Source organism: Balearica regulorum, chromosome 8 (genome assembly GCF_011004875.1).
Source record: "Balearica regulorum gibbericeps isolate bBalReg1 chromosome 8, bBalReg1.pri, whole genome shotgun sequence".
Classification (NCBI taxonomy): domain Eukaryota; kingdom Metazoa; phylum Chordata; class Aves; order Gruiformes; family Gruidae; genus Balearica; species Balearica regulorum.
In genome coordinates, this window is record NC_046191.1 from 31,772,878 (window position 1) to 31,798,352 (window position 25,475).

Consider the following 25,475-nt stretch of genomic DNA (forward strand, 5'->3'; position numbering starts at 1 on the left):
GTCATTCCTGTATATCTATAGCTTTAAGTTTGCCAGAAGGTTACGGGGAAGTATGTGGTAGTGCCTTAGATAACAAATTATAAAATATACAGCAGCTGATTCTCCTCTTGGCAAAGGGCAAAGACCCAGTGTGCATAGGCAAGTATTAAATTTTTTTAGATTATTTTTGTGTCCTGCACACGTGGAGACTGCAACAGAGATTCATAAAATTGTTCAGAAAAATCCAGAGGGCAGCACTGTGCAACTTTTTTCTTTCTAAGTATTTTGTCATGGAGGGTCCTATATAAACTCTTCCTGTCACCTTTGATTGGGTGTCTACCCACATATGCCAGTCTCTCTTGAGCATAATGTTGTGTTCTAGATGAAAGGGCAGGGCAATAAAGGCTTAACTTGGCTTATTGTTGGGCAAATGGTGCAAAAGGGAATCTGTTCATCTTTTGTCACTTTAATTTTTTGCTATTAGTCTCTTCTCTGAATAAAATAGACTTGAATAGTCTGTGATTCTTACTCTGAAGCTTCTGTCACTACTAGTAATGTGTTATGCAGTGTTTGGTTTTCATCTGTACAGTTGAAATGCATATATGTACAGGAAATAAGATTTTAAACTTGCAGTGTGAAGTTTAGCTGTGAATTTTTGGTATACTTCTCACTAAAAATCCATCCGTGTTTTTCCAATTGAAACTGCTATTAACAGTTCAAATAGCAGTGAAGTTGTAGTCTAACAAACTTTTCCCTTAGGAAACTTGAATTGAAACTTGGAGCTTTTGGTAGCATCTTGAAAATACAACTCCTTTTAGGTTTTTGTTTCAACTTTTAATACGTGGCTTCTTTTTCTGAAGATTCCGTAAAATGAACAAGCGTCTGGTTCCAAGAAGACCCTTGAGTGCCTCCCTGGGCCAGCTAAATGAGGTGGGCCTGCCTTCAGGAGCTATCCTCTCGGAGGAAGGGGGAGTGGACTTGCCCAATAGGAAAACTGCTGCTCTGCCAAATGGAATTGTGTCAACAGGCAGCACGGTGACGCAACTAATTTCTCGAGGGACTGACTCCAGTTATGAAACTGCTCTGAAGCCAGGGAAGATGGACCATCTGAGTAGCAGTGCCCCTGGATCCCCTCCTGACTTGTACGGGTCTTCCTAACTGTTGTTTAAAGTGTCATGTGTGTAAATATGCAGTAGAAACAAAGTAATGCCATTATCTAGAAAAGAAATAGAACAGGGGGCTTTTGGGGGTTAGGTGGTTGGTTTCTGGGGTTTTTTTTAAAGTGATTAAAGCTTAAACTCTAAACTGCTTTACTTCCCTGTTTGCTTATATTTTAATTGGAGAAGATGATGTAAGCCTTTAGAAGGTGGAATATAGACAACAGTGTTTTTAAAGTACAGTGTGCTATGTCAGGCCTTAATGAGCAGTGCCATCTTTCTTACTTTTTAGGCTGGAATCTGTCCCCAAGAGCTCTATTTCTGCCTTACCAGTGAACCCTCATCCGGTGCCCGCTCGGGCACCGACAGATCTGCCTTCAGTGTCTGTCACCAAGCAGTTGCAAATGGTACCACGAGGGTCTCAGCTGTATAATACTCAGCAAGCAGATATGTTTTATCAAGATCCTAGAGGAGCTGCCCCACCATTTGAGCCAGCACCCTACCAACAAGGTAAGTTTGAGACCACGCTCTCTGTCTTTCATCTTCATACTGATTTTATTCTTTCTTCCCACTCTGGTGTTTACTTAAGCCCTTAAGTTGGCATTCTTTTGCATATCACATGGACTACAGGCACTAATGTGGTGATGGCATAATAAAATGGAAATTGGCAGGCTTCTTGTGTCTTGAGAAAAGTGTAAGAGTTTCAGAAATGTCTGCACATACATGTGATGGGTAGAGACGAGTGACATGAGAGAAGGGCTGGGCACAAAAAAGAAAACATCATAAAAAAAGAACTAAGAGGAAGAGTTAGAAATATGAAGAGACCAAGTGAAGAAAGATCATATTGAAGGAGATTAAAAAGAAAAGGTATAGCTATATATAAAGACGGGGAATGATTCTTATGCAATGTAAGATTGGAGAGAGAAATGATGTCAAGTTAATCTGAAAGAAAAATGAGGAGTGAAAGACCGGAACAAGTGGAAAGAATAAGAAAAAGCCATAGAAAGTGTGTGGAGGGGTGTGGACACGCCATTTTTGGGAAAGAAAAAAAAAATGGGGGGGGGGGAATTTTGAAGAAAAACCAAAAAGCTTACATTTGATTATTGTGTGCAAATGAAGATCTGAGTTGTCCACAAAACTTGCTGCACATGTTGACGATGTGCACATATTCATGCATATTTTTGACTTATCCAGAGATCCCAGATAGATTACTAAAATCTTCAGGTACCTAGGAGGTGTGATCTTAGAAGTCTTCGATTCACAGTACTGAAACTTCCTTCTACTGTTCAAGAGTTAGAACAAATCTTTAGGTAACTTCAAATTCTAATTAATCCAAGTTTCTTTACATAGGCAGTGGCTCCGATATGTTGGGACAAATCGAATTTTAGTTGCATGGATACATATGTACAGGCTAATCTTGAGTTTACTTTTTAGGTCTTGTGTAGCTAGACATTCTAGTGAATTATCTCTATTTGGTATGCTAACAGGACTTCTGTGGCACCTGTGGTGGGCTCAGTCTTATCACTTCTCCAGTTACTGTAACCTTTACACCTTGCTGGTATCTTACTTAGATAATTAAACTGTGTCACTTGAGCTTTGGATCAACTTTTGCTTTTTCTAGGTTTTCTGTGGTTAATTTTTTAGTAGAAATACCAGTTAGACAGTGTGGGCAAGCAACAAATGTGAATTAATTTATACCGTTCTGATACTTGTAGACTGGAGTATGTGAACAATTTGTTTTTGTGGACAGTTGTGATAATCACTTTTTTTGTGTTTTTTTCCTCTTGCCTTATTTCAGGAGTTTACTATCCCACTCAGTCCATGTCTCGTTTTGTCCGACCTCCTCCATCAGCTCCTGAACCTGGTCCACCTTATTTAGACCATTACCCACCCTACCTTCAGGACCGTGTGGTGAGCCCACAGTACACGCAGCCGCAGCAGTACCCTCCTATGGGACAACCCATATACCCACCGCACTACGACAGCCGTCGCGTATATCCCCCTGTCCAGCCGTATCAGCGAGAGGAGATTGTCCGAGGAAGCCCTGTACCTATTGAAATTCCACAAGCAGCTGTACCTTCCTACGTACCTGAATCCAGAGACAGATACCAGCAGACAGAGGGTTATTGCCCAGTGGCTCCACATCTCAGTCAGATCAGACCTTCATGCCACAGGGTATGGGTTTTATATTGCATTTTTAAAATTATTTTAGAGAGAAAATATAAACTACTTGAAGTAGAATATTTTTGCAGTAAGGTGACTGATGGGTTTTGTGAGGAATTAGAAGTTTGAAATTTAGGAAGGGGTACACTTGACAAGGCAGATCAAAAAGTGGAAGGCAGTTTAGTTACTGGTCAACTCTGCAATTGTGATGATGTTAATGTGTAAGAGCGGGCTGCTACTTAGTGCTCGAAGTAGAAAAGCATTGTAATTAATTTGGAAGTCTCAGATGGCCCTGACTTCTCCAACAAAGATTAGGCTGGAGATGGCTACTTTTTCTAGTGCAGATTAAATACAGCGTGTGCATTCTTGTACTGCCCATCTGGAACTCGCCATCTCTGTGCCTAAATAAATAACTGTGCAAACATGGATCCCTTGAAAAAGGAACTAAAAATTCTGCTCTTCCAAATTTTCTCTACTTCAAGATTGCTAACTGGAGGGTCTTCCTAGTAGAAGTGTGCAAACTTGTTTTGGTAAAGCACCAGCTGGAACTGAGTCCTGTAGAACAGTTGGATTTACATACCTGTCATTCAGAGTAAAGGCTCTGAATTGAATTGCTGAGTCCAGGAAGCATTTTTAACCTAGCTTATAGACCTACCAGTTCTGAGTTTTGACACATTGGTGGGATGTTTAATTCTATTGCAAAATGAATAATAAATGCAAACTAATTGTGACTAGGTTATGATCTGTAGAGTTCTACCACTTTCCCCCATATGACTGAAATGGAGACTTGCCGTGCTGGAACATGTTCCAGTGGAAACTGCCAGGTTGGAACACAGTCATGTTGAGTTACCTGTGAGTGAAAAGATGAGTAGTTTTAAAGTTAGAAACACATGGGTTAGTTGAGGATCTAATCACTTTTAGGCAGATAACATTCCCTGCCTTTCTGCCTTTAGGGTGTCTTGAACGAACACTCTGGCCAGTGTGGGAATGTTTATGTCCTATATTAAATATGAAAGTTAACAGATAGGCTTTAACAAAGTGATCATTACTTATTATTGTAATGATACTGTCTATTCACTGTATTTTCCTTTTCTTGCAGTATATGGTTGCCATATTTTGTTTGGGTAAACATTTTTTTGAAATTACTAGTTTTGTGCATTAATGCTTCAGAAGCTCTGTAACGTGTGTCTGTGTTTCAGCCTCATCCCAGCCTTGACGAACTGCACCGACGAAGGAAAGAGATCATGGCCCAGCTTGAAGAGAGGAAGGTGATTTCTCCACCTCCTTTTGCGCCGTCACCAACCTTGCCTCATCCTTTTCATTCAGAGGAGGTAAGCATATTTTGACAAAAATGCATCTTAGTAGCATGTTTAGAAAATATTTTGGAATTTGTGTGTGCTGATAGGTGAAGACAACAAGAAAATTAGAACAGTACAGTCTTGGCGAGGGGGAGATTTTGTGGTCCAGGTGGGAAGTCCTTATAGTGCAGTCTCCATTCTCTCGACTGACTGTTGATTCTCTGGTCTACCACTGATCCTAAGCTATCTGCTTTTGGTGCAACCGAGAGAATTAGTTTTGAGCCATTATTAATTGAAGTAGTCAGTTTTCATGGTTACTGGACTTTGCTTCATTTGCCCCTGACATGTTTAGAATTAAGTAACAGCTTGATAGAAGTTTTTTTTTAACCAAGGTCAACATATCACTTTCATACTGGCCAAGTGAGCAGTCAGCACTGGGAGTGCAGCCAGGTGATCAGAATTTCACACATTTCATGCTTGCCATGGCCCAATTCCAAATGATGATGCATCCGATAAAAAAATAATCCTGGTGATGTTTTTCTTCAGGTTCACTGCTGCTGAACCTAAGTAGCTGTTGCTGTGAAGCTGCTTCTTCCCTTCACTTACAGAACCAGATTTTTGTTTTTGTACAGTACTTGGATGAAGACCTGAAGGTAGCTGGGAAATACAAAGGAAATGACTACAGCCAGTACTCTCCCTGGTCCTGTGACACCATCGGCTCCTACATTGGAACCAAAGATGCAAAACCCAAAGATGTTGTGGCAGCAAGGAGTGTGGAGATGGCGGTACGTAGGGATTAGGGGAATTCGGAAGAAAAGTTGATGCTTCTGTGGGTTGGGAAGGACTCTTCTCTAAAGCCATGGATAGCAAGAGAGATTTTGCTATGATTCTTTACACTTACTGAAATCCAAAAATGACTCTGTACTGGCAGCTTGTTAAATTAAACATGTCCATCTGTTGCTTCCTGTGCTCCTTTCTGTCAGAAGGAGATGCTGTAACTTTGTGCTATTAATCCTTTTAGGGTGATTGTGACTGCTGTTACCAATGTTACTGGTTTTTACTTGAAGGAGTCTTCTTGTGATTTGTAACCACAAGAATACTCAAAACTTGAATGAAGCTTTTGAGAGAAGCATAGTCATAACATAATACTAGATTGGTTATTTTTGAGGGCAGTTTCTAACTCTATACTGTGCTTATTCAATCCTTCACTGAAGCCATGGGTGTCTGTCTGTCATCTTATTTTGTGCTGTTGCATTTTTGTTAGGTCAGTTTTGCAAGAAAGGGGGGGGCTGCTAGGGTGTCGTTGTTGGGAGCCATTAATGTAGAAGAGGAGAAATAGGATTCTGAAATACCACCACTATTGTTTCTTCCTAATGTTTAAGCATGACTCAACAGCAAGAAGTTTGCTGGTAGCTCATGCAAGTAGGAAAACATTCTAGTCTTCAAGAGAAAGGACTTGTTTAGCCTGCGGGGCTATTTAGAGATGAATCTGTTTTTCTCCTTCACCTCCCATCTGCAAAAGTGTTCTATCGTCCTTTGTTTATATATTGTCACTGTCATGGTGACCTTTCCTTGACCCATAAGGAGAGGGGGAGGAAATTTTTATCCAGAATGGATATGTGGACAGGTGCTAACCTATTGCAGCCACTTAACTAAATCACAGGGTTTTCCTGTTGCGCTTCTCCTCTTTGCCCACAGGCAGGCTTCCCTGAATCCCCTCTGCCTCCTTGGAATTAAATACATCTGGTTTCTCTCCACTGAATTGCTTTCCTGTAAGACCTTGAAGGCACTCTGTGAAATGGGAGCAAAAAGGAGGCTTTCTCTCAGAAAAATCAGAGCAAGAAAAGGCCTTTCATCTGCAGCTTTGGGTTTTTTACATGTCCTTTTGCGCTCTCTCCGTTTGTCTTGAGTCATAACGCTGTCATGTTTCACCTGGGGAAGTACTGAGGTTACTCAGAATTGGCTTACTTCTGTCAAAGTGGCAGTGTTCAGGAACCAACAAACAGCTCTTGTCTTTCATCCCTGCTGCTAGGAAAACTGTGCAAACAAACTGGAACTCAATTAAGAGAAGTAATAGGGTTCTGGAGAAGCAGCCTCCTTTTTTGATTGCTAAACAAAGGGTTCTCCTGCCCCAGAGCCAATTTTCAGATACGCAAATAGGATCTCTGCTGCTCTTCAGTTTGTCTCCTTACAGCAAAAAATTCTCAGGAGACCTTCGCTGCAGATGGCAAGTGAATTAATTCTTCTTTTTTATTGCTGATAAGAGATTTCTTTTTTTGAGGATGAGAACAGAATCATCTGAGAGTGTGTAATGCTGGATTTTATGCAGATGGCATTGCAACTTTACTATGTTCTTTCCCCCCACTCAGTAAGTGGAAATAAATTAAAATTTACAGACTCAAGATTAAAATGTCTTTTTTTCCAGAATTCTGAAGTAGATGCTGTCTTGTGCCTCTTCCAATTTCAGCATATTACATTTCTTGTTTAGCTTCTCACTCAGTTGTGACTACTGTTTTCACCCCTTTATTCCTGCCTTAGCTATGTCTGTTTCTAGCAATCCTTATCCTCACTGAAGGCTTGCAGAGTTTTATTTTAATTTTGGACCATACAGAAGTTTTTAGCCTTTAGTCAGTCTTCTTTGCGTAGTAGTCCCACTTACCTTGTTCTTTTTGCTGTACACAGCACTGTGTTAGCAGTTTTACTTCTTTTAGCAAAGTCTTAACTCAAGTTTGGCAATTCTTACTGTGTTATGTTTTCTGACAGCCAACAGATAGCTTTCCCATTTAACTAAGCACTTAACAATTTTTTTTTTTAATTGAGTCTGTTTATTACCATTTTGTATTTGTCTGGATGTGGTGATTATTTAGGGAGGGGGGCATGTATTTTTAGTTTGTTTTGTTTCTTTTATGTTGAGGAAGCTTCTTAAAAATATTTTTATTAATGGAACAACCCATTTACTGGTATTTTTAAGTTATTCACTCCAGGTGACTTTTCCCATAACTAGTGTAGCTTTATCTCAGGAAAAGCTTTGTTAAAAATATTTATGATGTTGTTTCTTTTAAGTCAAATTGACTTAGCCTGCTAAATCAAGCTTGTTTTCTTTGCACATCTTTTCCTTTGTGACTGCTTGGCAAAGTTCTTTGAGTAGAGAGAAAACATCTTATCTGTTCATTTGCTGACCCATTAAGGTGTTTCAGTTTGAAGCTGAGTTAGAAACCAGGATGTTCCACGCAGTACTACAGCTTAATGAAAATATGCCTGAAAACATGTACTAGACATGTGCAAGTAAGTGCTGTACTGAACAACTCCCATTTTGAGTCATCTGCAGGCTGTTAGGTGATACAGTTCTTAACACGGGGCTTCAGAGAAGTTGCTTTTGGACTTTGGAAGGAGTACGGATTTCTCAGAGATGCCCACTGAACTCCTCTGACTTTATTCTGGAGGGTTTTTTCCCTTCTGTCCCATTGGACTTTCTCTGTCTTAATTTCCTTTTGCTGCTGCTCCTTTCTCTTAGATTTGTTCACAATTAATCATGCATCTGTTTCACAGAGGTGGTAGTAATGGTCATCTGAAGTTAGACCATTAAAGAGACATCATTCTAACAGTGGAGTTCTAAACCAAAGAATAGGAGGACTAGTTGAAGGATGAAAGGAATTGAGAATACAAGAGAAACTTACTAGTACCAGCTTGTTGTAATAGGAATGTGGTTTCGTTCATTTCTGAGTAAGTTTTTGACTGCCTCTTCCATGTCTTGTCCAGAATGTAGATAGCAAAGCCATGCGTGACCAGCGATTAGACATGCAGAGAAGAGCAGCAGAGACTGGTGATGATGACCTCATTCCATTTGGAGATCGACCAACTGTGTCAAGATTTGGGGCTATCTCTCGTACTTCCAAAGCGATGTACCAGAATTCTGGTCCCATGCAGGCCATGGCGGTTCAGGGAGCTACCACCAAATCAATCATTTCAGGTATGGTGCGTGCTCTTGGATTTTGCTGGCTGTTGCTATTTTCATTAGTGCTACAGTGTAGTGCAAGTTGAAGACAGCCCCTTTAAACTTGTTTCTTGTCTTAGAAATCTAGATGAGATGCATGTTAGGCCACTAAAAATAGGTAGGGCAACCTTGAGAAGCCTGAAGAAAAAGCTGCTGCTACTTCTGTTCCATGGACAGGTTTGTGCACACATAATGTACGTGTTGGTGACTTGTCGCTGTTTGGAAAAAGTTATTTTGTCCTGCTGGTCCCCCTGAGATGAGGCTTCTTTTAAATCTCTTGTAGTAGGATCCAGAAACTTACTGCTTTCTCAAATACATAGTGCAAAACCATCATAACAAAGTATTGTACTGCACTCCTGTTTTATGGGTATTTGCTGCTGGAAGCTTAATGCAGCCATTGTTTTGTGTACTCTTAGGCAAAGCAAATAAAGTAGAAACAGTTTATTTTCTACATATCTATTTTCTAATCACATGTATAGTGTGGCTGTATATCTTACTCCGAAAGATGGTCTCTTTCTTGAGGTGCACTGAATAATCTTAAGAAAAGACTTAATTATATTCCCCTAAACTTCCTTCTCGATTTTTTCAGGAGTTAACTGCTGGAAACAAAACAAAAGCTCATTTGCTTAATTCGAATGGTAACTTTCTAGGCTTTAACACAGGTAGAACTCTGGCTTCCCTGAAAGCTTAATCTTCAAACTAGTGTTAACCAGGTATCTCAGAATTATCAATCAACTCTTGAGTCTTGTAGGAATTTGTAGTAAAAATAATTGCTCTCATAGGGGCTATAAGTTTGGTTTTGTGTCCCCGTTCGCCTGAGTGTCTGAAGTCCTTAAAGCTCATAGACTCTGGAAGGCTGGAGCAAATCTTGTTGGATGTGCAGGAAGAGGCATGCGTTATGCACGTGAAACTGATCACATGTGGTATTTCTGTGTTCATTTCAGCAGAAGAATCGTTAGACTTCCTCACTCTGAGGGCTGACATTCCTGGTTATTCTCTAATTTCTGTCCAGTTCTGTGTGTTGACTGAACTACTTAATAGATAGTTTTGTAGTAATGTGACATGGTTTTCTTTCTGTTCACTGGCAGACTATAATCCTTATGGAACTCACAGTGGCTGGGGAGGCTCTCCATATTCTCCTCATCAAAATATACCTTCTCAGGGACGTTTCAATGACAGGTAAGATAGCTTTATTTTTTCTTTGCCTCTTTAATTTAGAAATTTAGAATTTTCTTTCTTTCTGTGTCAACTGAGTAAAGTGGGTTTTTTGAAATCGCCTTATCTTTGCTTTTCTGATCCCAAAGGGAGAGACTGTCCATGACAGATGTGGCTGGTCATGGGAAACAGTTGCCCTCGGCGGAGCGAGAACAGCAGCTGCGCATGGAGCTGCAGCAAGTAGACCATCAGATTAGCCAGCAGACACAAATGCGAGGACTAGAGGTTGGTACCGAGACTTGGAAGAGTGGTGAGGGGTCGTATGGAGAGAGATGAAGCTAGTAAAGCTGTTTTCATGTGTTGATGATCTTCCTCTGTAGCGATGTTCAGTAACAATACGTAATTCTGTGATGCCAGGCATCAGGGGTATGGTACAAGTGTAAACCTCTCTGCGTAGCAGCAGAAACCTCTCTGCACTTCATGTGCAAATCAACACCATACTTGAATCTGCAGTCTGTGCTCATTCGTGTTTGCTTTCATTCTCTCTCTCACTGACTCCCCCTCTCTGTTCATCTGTTAACTCAGAGGCAAACTTGTGGTATAGGTAGCTGTTCCTCTTGGATTTACTGCCATTGAAAATGTCTGATTTTATGTACAGAAAGCTACGACCTTCATCTGTTTCATGTTTGGCTTTGTGTCGTACCTGTTTCTTCCTAAATAGCGCAAGCCACAAGAGTCAAGAAAATAAAGACATTTAGCTTGCTAAATTAAAGCTTAATATTTTATGTCTCCTTGCTTAGAAGAAATGTAGTTGGTTGCAATATGTGGAAAGATAGGGGCCTGCATTTGTAAAAGAATTAATGAGCTGAAATCTTTCTTTGTATTTTGAGAGACACAGAAGGAGAAATGTCAAGGCATAATGAAAGAATTGTTTTAGCAAAGCTTTAGTTGCCTTTTTTTTTTTTTTCCTCCTAGGAAAAATTAGTAAATATTTACCAGAAAACTATTTTAGGTACCTCAGCAACTATTCATACTAATGTTTTCCCAGAAGGAATTGCTCTAAGTAGTGGATAGCAACTTCTGCTGAAACTATGGTTACCTAAGAACACACATTATAGAGGAGGGTTATTGCAGATTTAGTTTTCAGAGCTCACAATTTTTAAGTCATAGCAGCAGTTACAAGTAGTATGTGTTTCTTAATTACTTGAAACATAACTTGTGTTCTTGTGCTCTTGTTTGGGAACAAGAGGAGAAAATGTTTTAAATCTTGCATGTTTGCCTTTGCCATAATAGAAGAGTATTGGAAAGTTGCGAAATCTCTGTGGCCTGTGTCTCCTGCTCGTTATTACTTTGATTGTGTCAGTGTTAAATCCTGCACCTTTGAGTTTGGAGCCTTGATTTTACCATAATTGGAATTTGTCAGAACTAGTCGGTTATTTTGAGTAATAACAGCTTTCAATTTATCTCTTGTGTTCAAAGCCGCAAGTAGATATTTGAAATCCAGGAGTCTTTATTGATTTACCTGTTACGAGGTTGTTGCAATCACTTAATTCAGAAAACCTAGATTATTTTGCTTTCTTCTCAAATGAATGAGCACTTCTACTTGAAGACCAGCCAGATGTTTGGTTGTGTGGAGTAGTAGATAGTGTGTTTAAATGCAGAGCACACACTTAGGGAACTGATTCCCAGGTATTAGCAGATTTTTGGAGTGGCTGACAGGGTTACTGCTTTTACTTGGCTGTTAGTAACTTGCAACTTGTGGATGAACGACTGTGGTCACTTGCCCCTCTCTGTTCCTTTGCTTCCTGACTGGGTCAGTAGAGAGCTACATATTGACATATTTTATATGATTTAGTAATAATACTGGCTCTACTGTAGAATTTGATAAAATCTACTACTGTAAAATAAAGCAGCAGATTTGTATCTGCTGTTATCTTTTATTCAACAAATAGATCACAAGAGAGTAGTGTTTTTATTCACGTGCTTCATCTTAATTTTGGGAAGGGAGCAGATTATGGGGAAAACCCATGCAAATTTATTACAGTAAAAGGTATTTCACACCGTTTGTTTAAAAGTGAAACAACTTGTCTGCATGTAAAAAAATTTTAAACTTGCACTGGAAGTGGTTTGGATTGGGACCTTGTTAAACATGGCGAGAGAAGGCCTTGGTTTTGCAAATACGCAATACTCCAGAGTTATGGCCTAGAGCTCTTTTTGTGCCTGGTGTGTTGTGTGCTCAGTTGTGTATGTGCTTGGCTTTATGCATTTAGGCTGTTAGTAACAGGCTGCTGTTGCAGAGGGAGGCGACTACCCTGGCAGGCCAACCACAGCCCCCACCCCCACCTCCCAAGTGGCCTGGGATGATCTCAAGTGAACAGCTGAGCTTGGAGCTACACCAGGTGGAAAGGGAAATTGGGAAGAGAACCCGTGAGCTGAGCATGGTGAGTGCTGTGGGGGTGGGAGGCAGAGAGGTGGAGAGGAGAGCAGTGTAGCTGGCTGCAGCCCTTTCACCCTGGGAAAAAGACTCTCTGCTGGATGACTGCAGCTGGAGTCATCTGTCTCCCTCTTCACCTCTTTATTCTTCAAAACCTCCTGAGAAGTTTCTTGATTCTTCCTGAAGAGTTTGAATTCTAGCCACATTAAAATACTCTGCTGTTATCTTGTCGCCATTTGACAATAAGCATGGCGCTTAAATTTTTGAAAACTATGAATTGTCTCCAAGGTCACTGTGCCATGAGTTGTATAAACTGCTTTCACATAGAAAATGTCATCTGCAGGTACAGGCTAGCGGTCAGAAGTCTGTGTGCTGTTACAGTCTATGGTCTTTGTTTGTTGTTACAAGAATCATCCCTTCCTTTCGGGAAATACTGTGTCCTGAGAGGATGAGCCTATCTTACTGAGTCTGTTTTCTTGTCTCATGGCTTTTGTGGGTGACGCTGTATGACTCCTTTACAGGCTGCCATCATTGGTCCCAAAGGATGAACTCTCAAATTCTTTTAGCACAATGTTAAAGAATTTTTCATCTGTCTCTTGTTTTTTTTTTTAAGGAGAGTCAGTCTTCACTGGATATAAAAAACAAACTGGGCACCACTAAACAGACAGAAAATGGACAATTAGAACCGCAAAGCAAGGTTCCAGCTGAGGACCTGGCACTGACGTTCAGGTAACATGGGTGTTCAACCTTTCCTTGCATAACAGGAGAATGGTTTAATCAGGGTCCCTCTGGTATATGAGTAATACCCCTTACCTCACTCTGGCTCTGATGTGGAAGCATCTACTAGGAAAAGATTATACAAATTACGCTTTTATAGTGTGAGCAGGAATTAAGGGCCACTTCAGCTGATGAGTAGGTGAGTGGAGTTGAGACTGTGTATCAGCACAACAGAAGACTAGAAGTCTGTCTAGTCAAGATTGGATGATTAGTAGGGAGGAACAGGAAATAAACAACAACCATAAAAGAAATCTTTCCTACTGTTTTAGTTTCAAAGAAAAGAAATGTTCCAAATGTGAGAGGAAAGTTATTCCATCCTGCTAAGGTTTGTAATGTGGATGTTGTCTAGGAAGGTATGTAAGTTTGAAACAAAGTTCGTGTTTATTTGTAGGCAGTAATTTTTATCTGTGTAGATGCTGGGATTGATTTAAACTCACATCTGATAGTCAATAGAAACAAGATGTTGGCTGGGAATGCTGGAAATCTCCACAGCACCCATTTTCAGATGGCTGCAAGCATCTGTGTGTATTCAGACTAATACTTTGAACAGAAAAGCTCAAATGCTGCAGATGTTTTGCTAAGTCAAGTTTACATAACTTCGTATGAGCAGTTTGGAATCTGGATATTGATTCATAATCTGTATTTATTTGGAAAATACATCCTTCTCAATTGCTTATGAAGTCCTGTAGCCAGTCTTTGAGTTCTGTGCTAAACCACTAGATTGAGGCCTCCAGAATGGAAACTAATTTTTCCATATGAAATTCTGGAAGTAATGAAATTGAAACAACTATTTCCTTTTATTTAAAAAAAAAAAAAAATCCAGATAAGTTAAATATTCTGGAATGTGTGAATTGTACAGATTGATACTGTACATCTTGTGGCATATACTAAAATACTTTGCAAAATATAACTAATCTAGAACCCTAAAAATATGTAGTCTTGTTTGTTTTCAGTTAGCCTTACATTAGTTCTCTTTCTGGTAAGTACCTATAGCATACTAGACAACCTATTTATTACACATGGCAAGACTTTACATATGTTCACAACTGTTCATTGGGATGCTGCAGTGACAAATACTGAAGTCCTTTTACTTAAGATAAATGAAAAATCTCAGTAATTACTTCTCTTCGCCCCCTCCTCCTTTCTCCTCAACTTTCTTTCAGCAGTGATGTTCCGAATGGATCAGCCTTGACACAAGAGAACATTGGCCTCCTGTCAAACAAGACGGCATCTCTCAGCCTGTCAGAGGACCCAGAGGGAGGAGGAGACAACCATGACTCCCAGAGAGCGGGAGTTACACCCACGTCTGCTCCATGAAGTGAGGCCAGCGTACCCCAGAGTTTCTTTTCCTGGGGTGTTGGTAGCTTCCATCACGTTTTTTTCCAGGGGTGATTGGAGAAACCCAGTAGCAGAGCAGCAGGTCCAGAGGCAATGTGCACAAACACAACTACTAGAAACAAATCCTGCACATAGTTCACATTAACGCATTTTTTAATTAAAAAAAAAATGAAAATTAGCAGTATCTGCAAGCGATTCAAATTAAATTTGTTTTTGTTCTGTGAATGAACTTTATTTTAATAACTTCGGACGCCTTGGATCCCAGGGCTTAAAAAAAAAAGATATTATATATATACTCTGTTTGATTAATTGTATGATCTTAATGAAGTAGGTTTTTTCTTTTATTTTGGTATTATTACATACCCAGTGCATAATTCCATATCACCTTAATTTCTCGATGACTAAAACAACCTGGCCGCTTCCTTGTATGGTTTAAGGGTAAACAAGAAATTGAGGGTTGGAGAGTAGCTGTGAATTGCAGTGTCAAAAGATGTGCAGCAAACTTCATTCTTAAAACAATTCCTTCCATTGTGGCGAGGAACTGAACCCTAGCTTGTGTGAGACTTCTTGCTTAAATTATTTAAATTTGAACTACGAGTGACAGAATCTCTGCAATGCATCAGGTGCAGTCCTTCCTGTATGTCCCAGCGCAGCATGCGTGATTAAAGAGGATAATAAAATAAGCATCCGACATACGTTATTTTATTTGAGGGTTGCTGGCCTTTTATTTTCTGCTGGCACTAAAGAGGCCAGCAGAACGCAGACTAATCTACTACAGCGTGGGTATTTCTGAAGCTGGTTAGCTGGGGCTTATGGTAGAGTCTTAACTAAGCAGTGTAGGTTGTGCAGCCGTGACCAAAGCAAAACCTCTGGAAATAGGAAGGAGAACATCAGGTTATGCAGTTGCTGGAAGGTTGTTAACAGCTGATGAGCTGGTGGACCGTGTTAGTTCATCCAGCGTTTGCTGGGGGTTTTTTTCCCCCCCTTCTCACTATGCCTTTAAAACAAGTTTACCCAAAGTCTGTACAATTAAGTTGATGCAGAGGGACTCACTGACCTCTCTGCCTTCTGAAACAGGTCTTTCATGTGTGCCTTCTCAGCAACTCTTGCCTTTGTTTTTTCTTCATTCCTATTTTATTATTATTAAAAAAAATCCTAATTTCCTCTATAACTTGATATTTTTTCTTTCTTTTGTTCAGTGATGCATCAGTTATTTAATTGTAGTGCTCTTGTGAGGGCCTTTTACTGAAGGAGACCAACATCTTTGCCATCATTGATGCACACAAATCAATCTTTAAAAAATAGAGGGGGATTTTTATTTCTTTTTTAAAGTTGGCATTGTTTAAGGTCTGTGTGTATTAGAATTTGATACCTGAAAATCAATCTGCAGCTTGTCTGCCACTGCTGCAGTGAATCCTTCCTTGATTCCCCTTTCATGGGGGAAAAGTTGCATTGAAATGACCGTGTAAGGTGCAGCAGAGATCCTGTCAGAAGTAGAAGTACCGAAAAGCAAATTTTGCTTGATAGATCTAGTGTGCTACTTCTCCAAGTAGATGCTTTGTAAGCATAAGTTGGAGAAACCGTAAGCCTTTCTAGATGTTTTCTTTAACTTTTAAGAAATGAAAGAGATTTTGTTCTTGCTGCATATTTTTTCCGACGTGCACTGGGGTGAGACCCTGTATACAAAGAGCTTTGTGGAGAATTATTTTAAAGTGCTGCTCCCTCTGCACCATCTTGGCCTGTTCTTGTTTTTTTTTCTTTCTGGGTTAGACTACTAAATTGGAAAGCACTGGTTATGTAATAAATTACTGCATTGCTTTGGTTGGGTAAAGCAAGAGTTAATAATTTTCTTGGTTTTTAGTTTTTTCCTTAACCTTAACTCCTGCTGAGGTCATAGCAACCTTGGGCTAAGCTTTGCATTCATCATACTGTTAAATAAAACAAAATGGGGGGTGGGAGGGGATACAGTCCCACTATTGCCTACCAGTAGGAGAGTCCAAACAGAAGACTCTTTTGAGTAGCAATTATTTAATTTGCCCAGTCAAGGCACCGCGTTTATATACTATTTCACATTGAATTTGATTATGCCCTACAGACCTGGCTGGTCAAGGATTTGATACACATATTGGCTTGGGATTCGAGCTTTCTTTTTTATTTAAATAAAAATTTATATATAAATATATATATACATATATACATAGTTATATCTGTATATATATTGGGTATGTTTTAAGAATTTTTTCGCATGAGCGCAGCTGTTGTGATCAAATGTCTGGGAGGTAGAAGCACTGAATGAAAATAAAGGCATTTTTCAGCGCACACGCCCACCCTTTCCATATGTCTTCACACAGGTTTATTTTGCTCTTAGTCGAACTTTGGCCTCTTAATTGCCAAGAGTAGTTTTGAAGCTTGCTTTTTTTTTTTTTTTCCCTAACCCCTCTTAACTTTCAATGCTAGAGTAGCTTCATCTACACTTTGCCCCCATCCATCCATATCTCCTACTTGAGGCCTAGCAGAACTAGGCTGATGCAGTTTTGAACCCGTCAGGTCTGTTCCTTCCTTCTCAGCTCTGGGCATGACGATGATTAATTGATTAATTAACATATTCCCCTGGCAGCCTGCTCACAAGCCAAGTGACACAGGCACGGTGCCCTCTTCTCCCATCCTTAAATGCAGAGCACCACTGTCAGGTCAGCCTTCTCGTCGTTGTTTTTAATTAGTTTATTTCTTCCTGCTCTGTCTTTATTAACACAGGGAGCTCATTTTAGTTGAGATAATTAGTGCAATATTCTAATCTAGGAGGACAAGCCCAGAATATGCCTTTTTTGACTGCAGTAATTCTTGATGTAAAAATGAATTTTCAAAGACGGTTATGATATGTTTGAATCTACAGATTCATTTTCAACACTAGGAAGAAAATCTAGAGGGGCAAAAATCTTTTCACCTTTTATTACTTGTGCCAGCTAGTTTCCTTGCCAGGTTAGGGATTAGGGGGTTTTTTTCTCCACTTTTGTTCCCGAGAGTAATTCTGCAGTAAGAGCTATTCAGATTGCTGGCCCACATATGGTGAATGCTTCCAAAACCTATGGATTAGAAGGGAGACCTTACTGTTGGTTTTGTCTCCTTTGTCCAGCTCTCCGTGCTGTACTTTGTGCATAGTGTCCTTGTTGTGATCAGTGTGTCCAGGTGAATGCCCTGTTTGCCCAGTATTACAGTTTGGTTTGTTAAATAGTTTGTTTAATATCCACCAACAGTATTGATTTTTGGCTTGTTATTTTCCCCGCCTCCTCTTGTCCTTTTTCTGCTTTTTTTGCAGAAGTTTAGTTGGCTGTATTATTGTGGAAAAGCACACTAGTAGAACTGGGAGGACAGATAGTTCTACATACAAAGGAACCATTGATGGTTACAGCAAATAACTAGGGAATAAAAATCTCTGGAATAACTGTATACTGCTACATTCATTTCTATAGCCCATCGTTATCCCAGTTGTACAGGAACGCTGTCCATCTTGGTGAAATTGGTCTCAGCTACAAAGTAGTTTAGTTCCTTCTGCTTGGGTAAGAAGAAACAGTGCTACAGTGGTATTAGGGCACTACTGCATCACTTGGTGGGTAGGTTAGATGTTCTACTGCAGTAGGCAACTTGGAACTCTCATTGATACCTGGATTTCGGCCCCAGCATGGACAAACCCCCCCAGAATAGGAAGCTTCAAGTGTTAGGTTAAGCTTTAATATGTAGTCAGTGTGGAAATGATGTTTGTTTATTCTGTAGTGTTATTTTCCTCCTCCTGCCAACATCTCTTCTTCCTTTTCTATCACCTAGTTTTTTCTTAAGAGGAGAAATGTATGCTTTTTCTTCTGCCCCTCTTGTATACTATCGTATCCTGTCCCATTTCAGAGTAGGACTTTTCTTTATTTAGATCAGAGCACCTTTCAAATTTGCAGCACTGTTATCCCCTTTCTTCTTATGTTCTTCTCTGTCGAGTTTCTTCTGAGCCTTATTCTCTCCCTTTTGTCCATACCTACCTTCCTTTCCTTCTGTGGCTTGCCCATTCACCCTCCCTGATTGTGTAACAGTGACAGCTTGCTGCCTCAAAACAGAGCATTCAAATGAATTCGCTTAGCCAATAACTTCTGTGAAGTTGCCTTTTCTAATGGTGTTATTACTCAGTGATGCACAAATGTGATATTGCCCCTACTGGTAGGCAAACGGGGGATCTGTATAAACATGGTAAACTGCTGTTTTTCTTTAAAGGAGAGCCAAAGACTTGTGCTTTACACTTTTATTTTTCCTGGTGTAGCCATTTTGATTGTCAAATTGTTGTAGGGTTTTGTGAGTTGACTGTATTATCCTAATAACAATTTACAAAAGTTAATGATTGTCAAGCCTTATACATGCATTGAATTGTGGAAAATCATTCCATTTAGTCATACAGTTTGCAGTGTACTGAGATGTATCTGGGGTATTCTGACATGTTTTCAGTCTCTCATGCACTCAGCTGATGGAATGGCTCATTTAGAGAGGGAGGAGGAACATAAAAAAAATTATATAATCAAAGAAGCCTTGTCTTTAAGTGCTTAAAGCTAAATTGAATACTGATTTTAAATTTCTTCAGTTACAGTAAAAGGTAAATCTGTGTTGCAAATGTGACTGACTTTTAAGCCCATTGGAACTGAAAAGACTTGTCAAACTGTAGCATTACATTAAATTAGATGTGGAAGAAGCAAACTTGTATGATGCTATTGTCTCTTGACAGCATGACTTGAGTAAGGTGGGGCAAATTCTTTATTAGCAAGGACTAGGAGCGAGGCTTTTCATTGGTAATACAAGAAAGCCACTTGCATTTCCCTTCCTGGATCTAACTTAAACTTGTGCAGACTGTTTTAAAGTGTTCAGGTTCAGAGAGAAATCTGTAAGTCAGAGTAGCATAAACCCTCGTTTCCTTTGCCATTTCCACTTATAAATCTGGTTACGATGAAGCGGACTTACGGGACAGTTATCTGAAGACCACCAATATAAAGTATCTCTCGTTGAATAGCCATTTCACACCCACTTTTATGATCCAAGAAATTCAGTGCTAGCAATCAAGAGGTGCAAGAGCAGGAGTGCCATCTCATCATCTTTGTTCTAATATGGGAGGAAAAAAAAAACCCCATATAAGCAGTGTGCAAGTTTTGTGCTTGTCTGTGTGTATGAAGAAGTTTTTGTAGTCCTAGAATAGATAGAAGGAACACAGAGCAAGACTGGGCCATGTTACCTTCATATATAAATTCTGTCATTGTTCACTTTCCAAAACACACGCTTCCTATTTCTGTCTCCTAACATTGGTAGCACTGATTTAAAAACAACCCAAAAAAAGTCAGTGTGTCAGCAGCTTAATTTTTTGTATCACAATAAATCAGTTCCCCTGGATGGAAAAAAAAAAAAAGGAAGCAAAAGTTGAGTTGTCCTTGCTTGAGTAAATGTAAATTCTGAATTTGAGGGAAGTGAAACAGCTCTTCTGAGCCACCTCCTAGGGATAGCCTTGGTGCTAATAGTTGGGTGGTGGTTACTTGTGGTATACCAGCATACAGATTATGTAGCGCAAATGGATTTGTTCTCAGATCAAATATAATCTGAAATGTCAGAAACCTCATTGGGGATTCTCTTTTCCATACTCAACTGTTACAACTGCGTTATTTTCTATTGAAATGTTAGGGGGGTGAAAGAGGCTAGAGTAAGTTAGTTAAGTTACACAATGTTTGTAAGCGATTTTGGGGAATGTTATCCCAGCACAGTGTCCTTATGCAGTTAACATATGGTCTTTATTCTTGTGTAGGAAGAAGAATGTAACTGCTTAGTGTTGTCACAGTCTTCAGGGCACTTCTTGTGATGCAGGTAGAGCCTTGATTAGCAGGGAAAGGAGAACAAACAATACTGAGTTTTCTTTATCACTTTATTTCCCCATGGTAAGTGTAATATCATGCTGTGGAAACTCCTTGAACACTATGGTAAGCAAACAGGGTGCAGCTTTTTCTGAAATTTCCCAATAAAAAGAGCCTGTGGGAATACGGATTTGTCTGCATTGGGAACATCCCAGTCATTTGAAGCTTAAAATATGTGACCGTAATAATCAAAATTGGATACCTGTAGCTTAGTAACCTAAATAATTAACTGATCTTTCCCAGGCAGTCTTTGCAATTCCAGTGAGTTTGTGTATGATTTTAGTGCAAATTGCCAGTTGTTCAGCACTTGGGAAAGTTTAGGTGCCTAGCTCCATCCAGCAAGGCAGGTGTCTTTGGATATACAGGTCAGATGTTTTCATATTCCAGGAAACAACTGATTCTAAGATCTGGAAGTTTTAGGAAAATGCAACTATCAACTTCAATTTCAAGATTACAGTCTCGGGAAAGATGGAAGCAACAAGTGCTGCAGTGTCTCTGAAAATAAAAAGCATTAGAGATGGTGGAATTACATATGAAATGTATACGGGGAAATATATATGTAAGCAAAAAAAAAAAAATCTTGTGGAGTATTTGATGTTTAAGAAATTCTTTGCTGCTTTGTAATGTTAAAAGGATTTATTGATAACTCTGTGGCAGACAGTACTCACAAGTCTTTGGCATCCAAACCAGATTGTGTATTGGATGGATCCCACAACTGGATGTGTGCACTGACCTCTTTATTTCTAGCTTTTTTTAAAAAGAAACTTGGTAGCAGTGTTTTATAAATGTATAAAACACCCTGAGACAGAAGAGAGGAAACCCTGTTCACGTCACAGCTGCTGCACAGTTTACAATTGGTACCTTTAATCTGCAGCCTGTCCAAAGTGAAGCTGCTCTAACAGGAGCAAATCTAGCACATCAAATGACTTTAATTTTTTTCTAATTTTAAGGAGTTCCCATACCCCTTTGGCCTCTGCTTGCTGTGTAAGCAGCCTCTGTGCTAAGAGGAGCTTTCCTTGAAGTCAGCTTAGCAACTGTGCTGTAGCTTGATTATTTTTCCCTATTTTCTATAACTGGTAGCATAATGTCGAGCTCTTTCCCCATTGTATTTGTTGCTATGGGGAGGAAGAGGTGAGGTGAGGCATGTGTGGGAGGAGGGAGGAAGAGTTGTGGGATCTTATATATGACGGCTCCCACCCCCTCTTTGAAATCATCTACTTCCAGTTGTGGGATTTCTCTAGAGATGACTTTTTTCCTGGTTTTTTTTTTTGTAAGCCTAGTTTTCTTTGATCTTATTAGTTCTGTACAAGTCTCCCCGAGACATTCTGCAGTCATTATCACCTTTTTGGGTGGAATTTATTTTATTTTTTTGGTTTGTTTGGTTTTTTAAATAACTTTTTAACATTGGTGCATATATGCTTGGGATAGAGCTCATGTAATTTTCCAATCGTATTGATTGTATGTGATTGTGCCCTGCAGAGGTATATTTAACAAAAAATAAAATAAAAAGGATAGTCTAGGTAATAAAGAAGACCATGAGATTTGTTGAGTCAGGTTATGAACTATTTCTAGAATTTATTTAGGATCCTGGATAAGTGAAATTCCCTGTCTGCTGTTCTCATAAATCAATGCTAAACAAAATGTCATGAATTCTCTCTTTGTTTGAACTGGTTCTTTTCTTGTGTTTCTTCTCTTTCTGCTGTTTTCTTCCTTTCCTGCTTCTCTTTCCCATCAAAAAAAAAATCTTGAGCCTTTATGGGAATGGCTGACTCTGGGTTGATATTGTGAATATTTATTGTTTGTAACTATCAAAGCATTTTTAATAGGAGTAGAGATGAAGTAGAATGTATGAGAATTCCGTAAGCTGAATTCGTTGCAAATTCGGGGGAGTTTTCAAGTCTTACACATACCTGGCCATGGGGGAGATGTTCAGAGGCATACAAGGCATTGAGATCATTGTCCTTCAAAGGTTAGATGCTCTACTGCCTTTTGGAAAAACTCTGAGGAGTAGAAGAAAGAGTTCACTGTATCCAACTCCCTGTGTCTTTACTCCTGCAACATACTTTTTAAACTTGAAAGAAAAGCCTTCTAGATATTATACTGAAGTGGGACAGAGTGGATTGAAGGAGGCAAAAGGCAAGAGGATCCAGAGATCTAAAAGTCAGTATTTATCCTTTATTTCTTTTTTAGAACTATAGAGCCAACAGTGTCACTTTTGTATTAAGGAAGTGGAGACCTGTTGTGTGTATGCATGGTGGTTATATAGAAAAAGCCATATGTGGAAATGCTATTTCTTCTTCCCTCTTCACCTTGCTTTTCCCCCTTTTAAAGCTGGCTCAGCCTCACGTCGCTTCCACATAGTGTCTAAGGGTCCTCTGAGTTGCAGATTCAACAAAAAAATGAGTGGAAAGGTGGTGATTACCTACTTGGTTTGTAAATAGATGGAAGTGTCTACAAGGTCTTATCTGCTTTTCTGTCAGCCTTTATATTAAATGATAAATTAATGGAGAACACTTTTTGAAATATCTCTCATTTTCTGTCTGGGATGAATGTGCATTCTTCTAAATTTTGTGTGAGGTGTAAGACTGGGTAAAACTGCATAAGGCTTTCTCCAGGTCAAGGAGTGCGTGTTCTCTGCCGGGCTGGAGCAAAAGAGATGCCAAATAGCAGAGAAGCCACGTGCTCCTGTTTGGGGGTCTGGTCTGTTCTCTTACCCTGCCTGTACACCAAGTGGCTTCTTCACGGGTTCAAGAGGTGAATGAGAAAGGACACTCAATCAGCAAAATGGATTGTTTTGCTCAAAGAGAGCCTATGTTTTTAAAAAACAGAACAAAACAAACCCTTGGGAGCAAGCAGCATGTGTCTAATGCTGAGCTTGTTTTGGAACTTGCCTTAAAGTGAGAATAAGGTTTGCCCCATAGTCTGGTTTGTGGTTTTTAATCTTCTCCTTTCGCTCCTTTTTGTGGACTTTAGCAAGTCGGGAGCTGGCTAGAATTCTTGAGACCGGCTGAACGTAGTCTGATACGGAATAAGCTGCTGCTTTGCTGAAAAACTCTTCCTTCTCCCCTTCCAGGACAAGCGCTGCCTTCTGCCCTGGGAGTTCACGTATATATTTATTTTGTCTTTACTTTTGAGCCCAAGCACTGTTGGATCCATTGAGGCATGTACTTTGCTGGACTGAAGCTCATCCATCACTGCTGACTGTTAGGCCCCCTCACGCTTCCATACGGTTGTATTTTCTTGCTGGTTGGCTTGAAGCATGCAGTTCCTATAAAGGGAATTGTACTTGGTGGGCAATCCATCAGAAAACTGGATGTTTTAGTTGGTGATGGCTTCCTTCCCCTTTTTCCCACTAGTCTGAGGGTCCGGGATGCTCAGGTACTCACTTAGGAATGTAAAAAAAAAAAAAAAAGGTATGTCTGCAGTGGTTGGCTTTTAAAGAAGTGCTGTGGAGAGTCAGATCCCTGTGGAAGGGAGCGGTGGCTGCTCTGCATCAGCAGAGCTTTGGGGAAACTTGGGAGATTTTGGTGTATGGAAAAGAGGGGACGTTGGGTTCAGGTGGATGGCGGTTGCTGGAAATTTTTTTTTTCCCCTGAAAAAGACCAGCCCAACACACAGGATTTCTTGATCCGATCTCGCTCTGTGAGCGCATGAGTCTTCCTGGGCATCGCCATAAAACTCAACAGTGAGCACCCAAAGCATGAACCAAAATCTAAGCAAATTTACGTTCCTGCTCACCACTCCGGGTATGTTTAAGGGCTGTTTCCTTCTCCAAAAAAAAGGGGCAATTCAGAGGACTGTGTGAGCACGTTGAGAAAACACACAGTCTTCCTGCTGCTGTAAACTACCCTGGGCTGTTCCCTGTGAAAAGCAGAGAGCAGAGCTTGTGATGTTCCTCCAGAGGTGGAGGCAGCGTGTGCCATACCCCACAGCTCCGTGGGCACTTGGAAAAGTGGGGTTCCCTGTCCCGGCTGGGACATCTTGCATTGTTTCTGTAACCCCCCTTCCCCGTGACTGTGAACTCTAACTCCCGGTCTCCTGGATTGTGAGAGAGAGTAAAACTGAGCCGTGATGCCTGATCCCTCTTGCCCTGGGCTGCCAGGCTTAGCGTTTTGGTGCTTGGTGATTTTGGAGTGGCTGGTCCCTGCTTTGAGTCTGTGAACAGCAGCTTTGGGAGAAAAACAGTTCCTCTGCTAGAGGAAACAAGGCAGCTAATGATTTGTATTAACGCACTTGTCATTCTGGAGGCTTCCTTAGGTATAGCTCTGCCCAGGCGTGAGCGCTGGCTTGGTGCTTTGAGCTGAACCGGTAATAAATTGCCACTGACGTGCTGCACTCAATTATCTATTTGTCAGCCACCCTGAAGGGTGTGGCTTGGGCAACTCGCAGATCCCTTCAGCCCTACAGTCTCAATTCTGGAATTAACCTCCCTGTTAATAGGGCCACTATCATTAGGTCATTTCTGTGCTCAGTTTTAGATGTTTGGCCTCTCTTTTACAGCTATATGGGATGTGCAAAATACCGTCGGTGTTTGCTCTTGTTTTTTACTGCATTGAACTACCCCTAAGCATTGGGCGAATGGAAACCCATGCTTGGATAGCTGTCTGCTGCTGGGTGTGGAGAATCCCCAGTTCCCCCACGAAGACCCCGGGACCAACAAGCATGGGACTTCCCTCGGAAAATTAAACCACCAGCCACGTGGAGCGTCAAGGTATGGTGTGGGAGTCCTTTCCCACAGAGGACGTTTTACCTCCCGCAGCAGATTACAGATAACCTGCGGGTTACTGGCTGATTTCTATCGCTGCGGTCAGGCAGAAAGCAGCTCTGAGGAGCAGGAGGTTGTGAGAGGGCATCGTGTGGCTTTGGTGCTTGCTTTTGATGGAGATAGCCCTGATTATAGAACTGATAGGAGAGCAAGAATGATGTTATGTTGGGCAGAGGCAGTTTTTTTAAGAGTGGCACTTGTGCCAGCCTATGGGAGGGGAACCCACGAAAACAAAGTTGGGTCCAGAGCATGTTGTCCTTTCTTTCACACGCATTTATTTCCTCTGCCCCATTTTTATTCTAGCCCTTACTGGTATAGTAAAATCTTTAACTTCCCCCAAACGGTTTGCAGCTGTGTTTTCCATTAAGACCTAGGCTCTTACTGGAGGTCAGTAATGGAGTGGCTTTAGCACCGACTGAGCCAGCCAGCTCCTGCGTTTCGACGTTCAGGAGGCAGTGCTGTAGAATTTGTAGAGCAACGGCATCCTAGAT

At 40.5% G+C, this 25,475-nt stretch overlaps 1 protein-coding gene across 20 annotated transcripts in view; it reads left to right on the forward strand.

Moving 5' to 3' along the window:
• Positions 1-25,475, forward strand: part of RC3H1 (ring finger and CCCH-type domains 1) — a 75,177-nt gene that overhangs the window by 41,896 nt on the left and 7,806 nt on the right. For 3 of the 20 annotated variants that reach the window (XM_075760508.1, XM_075760507.1, XM_075760509.1), the window contains exons 10-20: positions 840-1,121; positions 1,429-1,646; positions 2,935-3,311; positions 4,499-4,630; positions 5,230-5,382; positions 8,357-8,567; positions 9,680-9,770; positions 9,896-10,031; positions 12,044-12,187; positions 12,794-12,909; positions 14,121-14,520. In XM_075760508.1, the coding sequence (XP_075616623.1) occupies positions 840-1,121; positions 1,429-1,646; positions 2,935-3,311; positions 4,499-4,630; positions 5,230-5,382; positions 8,357-8,567; positions 9,680-9,770; positions 9,896-10,031; positions 12,044-12,187; positions 12,794-12,909; positions 14,121-14,274 (2,014 nt within the window). In that variant the 3' untranslated portion in view covers positions 14,275-14,520. Of the gene's footprint in view, positions 1-839; positions 1,122-1,428; positions 1,647-2,934; positions 3,312-4,498; positions 4,631-5,211; positions 5,383-8,356; positions 8,568-9,679; positions 9,771-9,895; positions 10,032-12,016; positions 12,188-12,793; positions 12,910-14,120; positions 14,521-25,475 lie in introns of those variants that run through there. The other 17 variants (XM_075760511.1, XM_075760510.1, XM_075760512.1 and 14 more) reach the window with 11 other exon arrangements.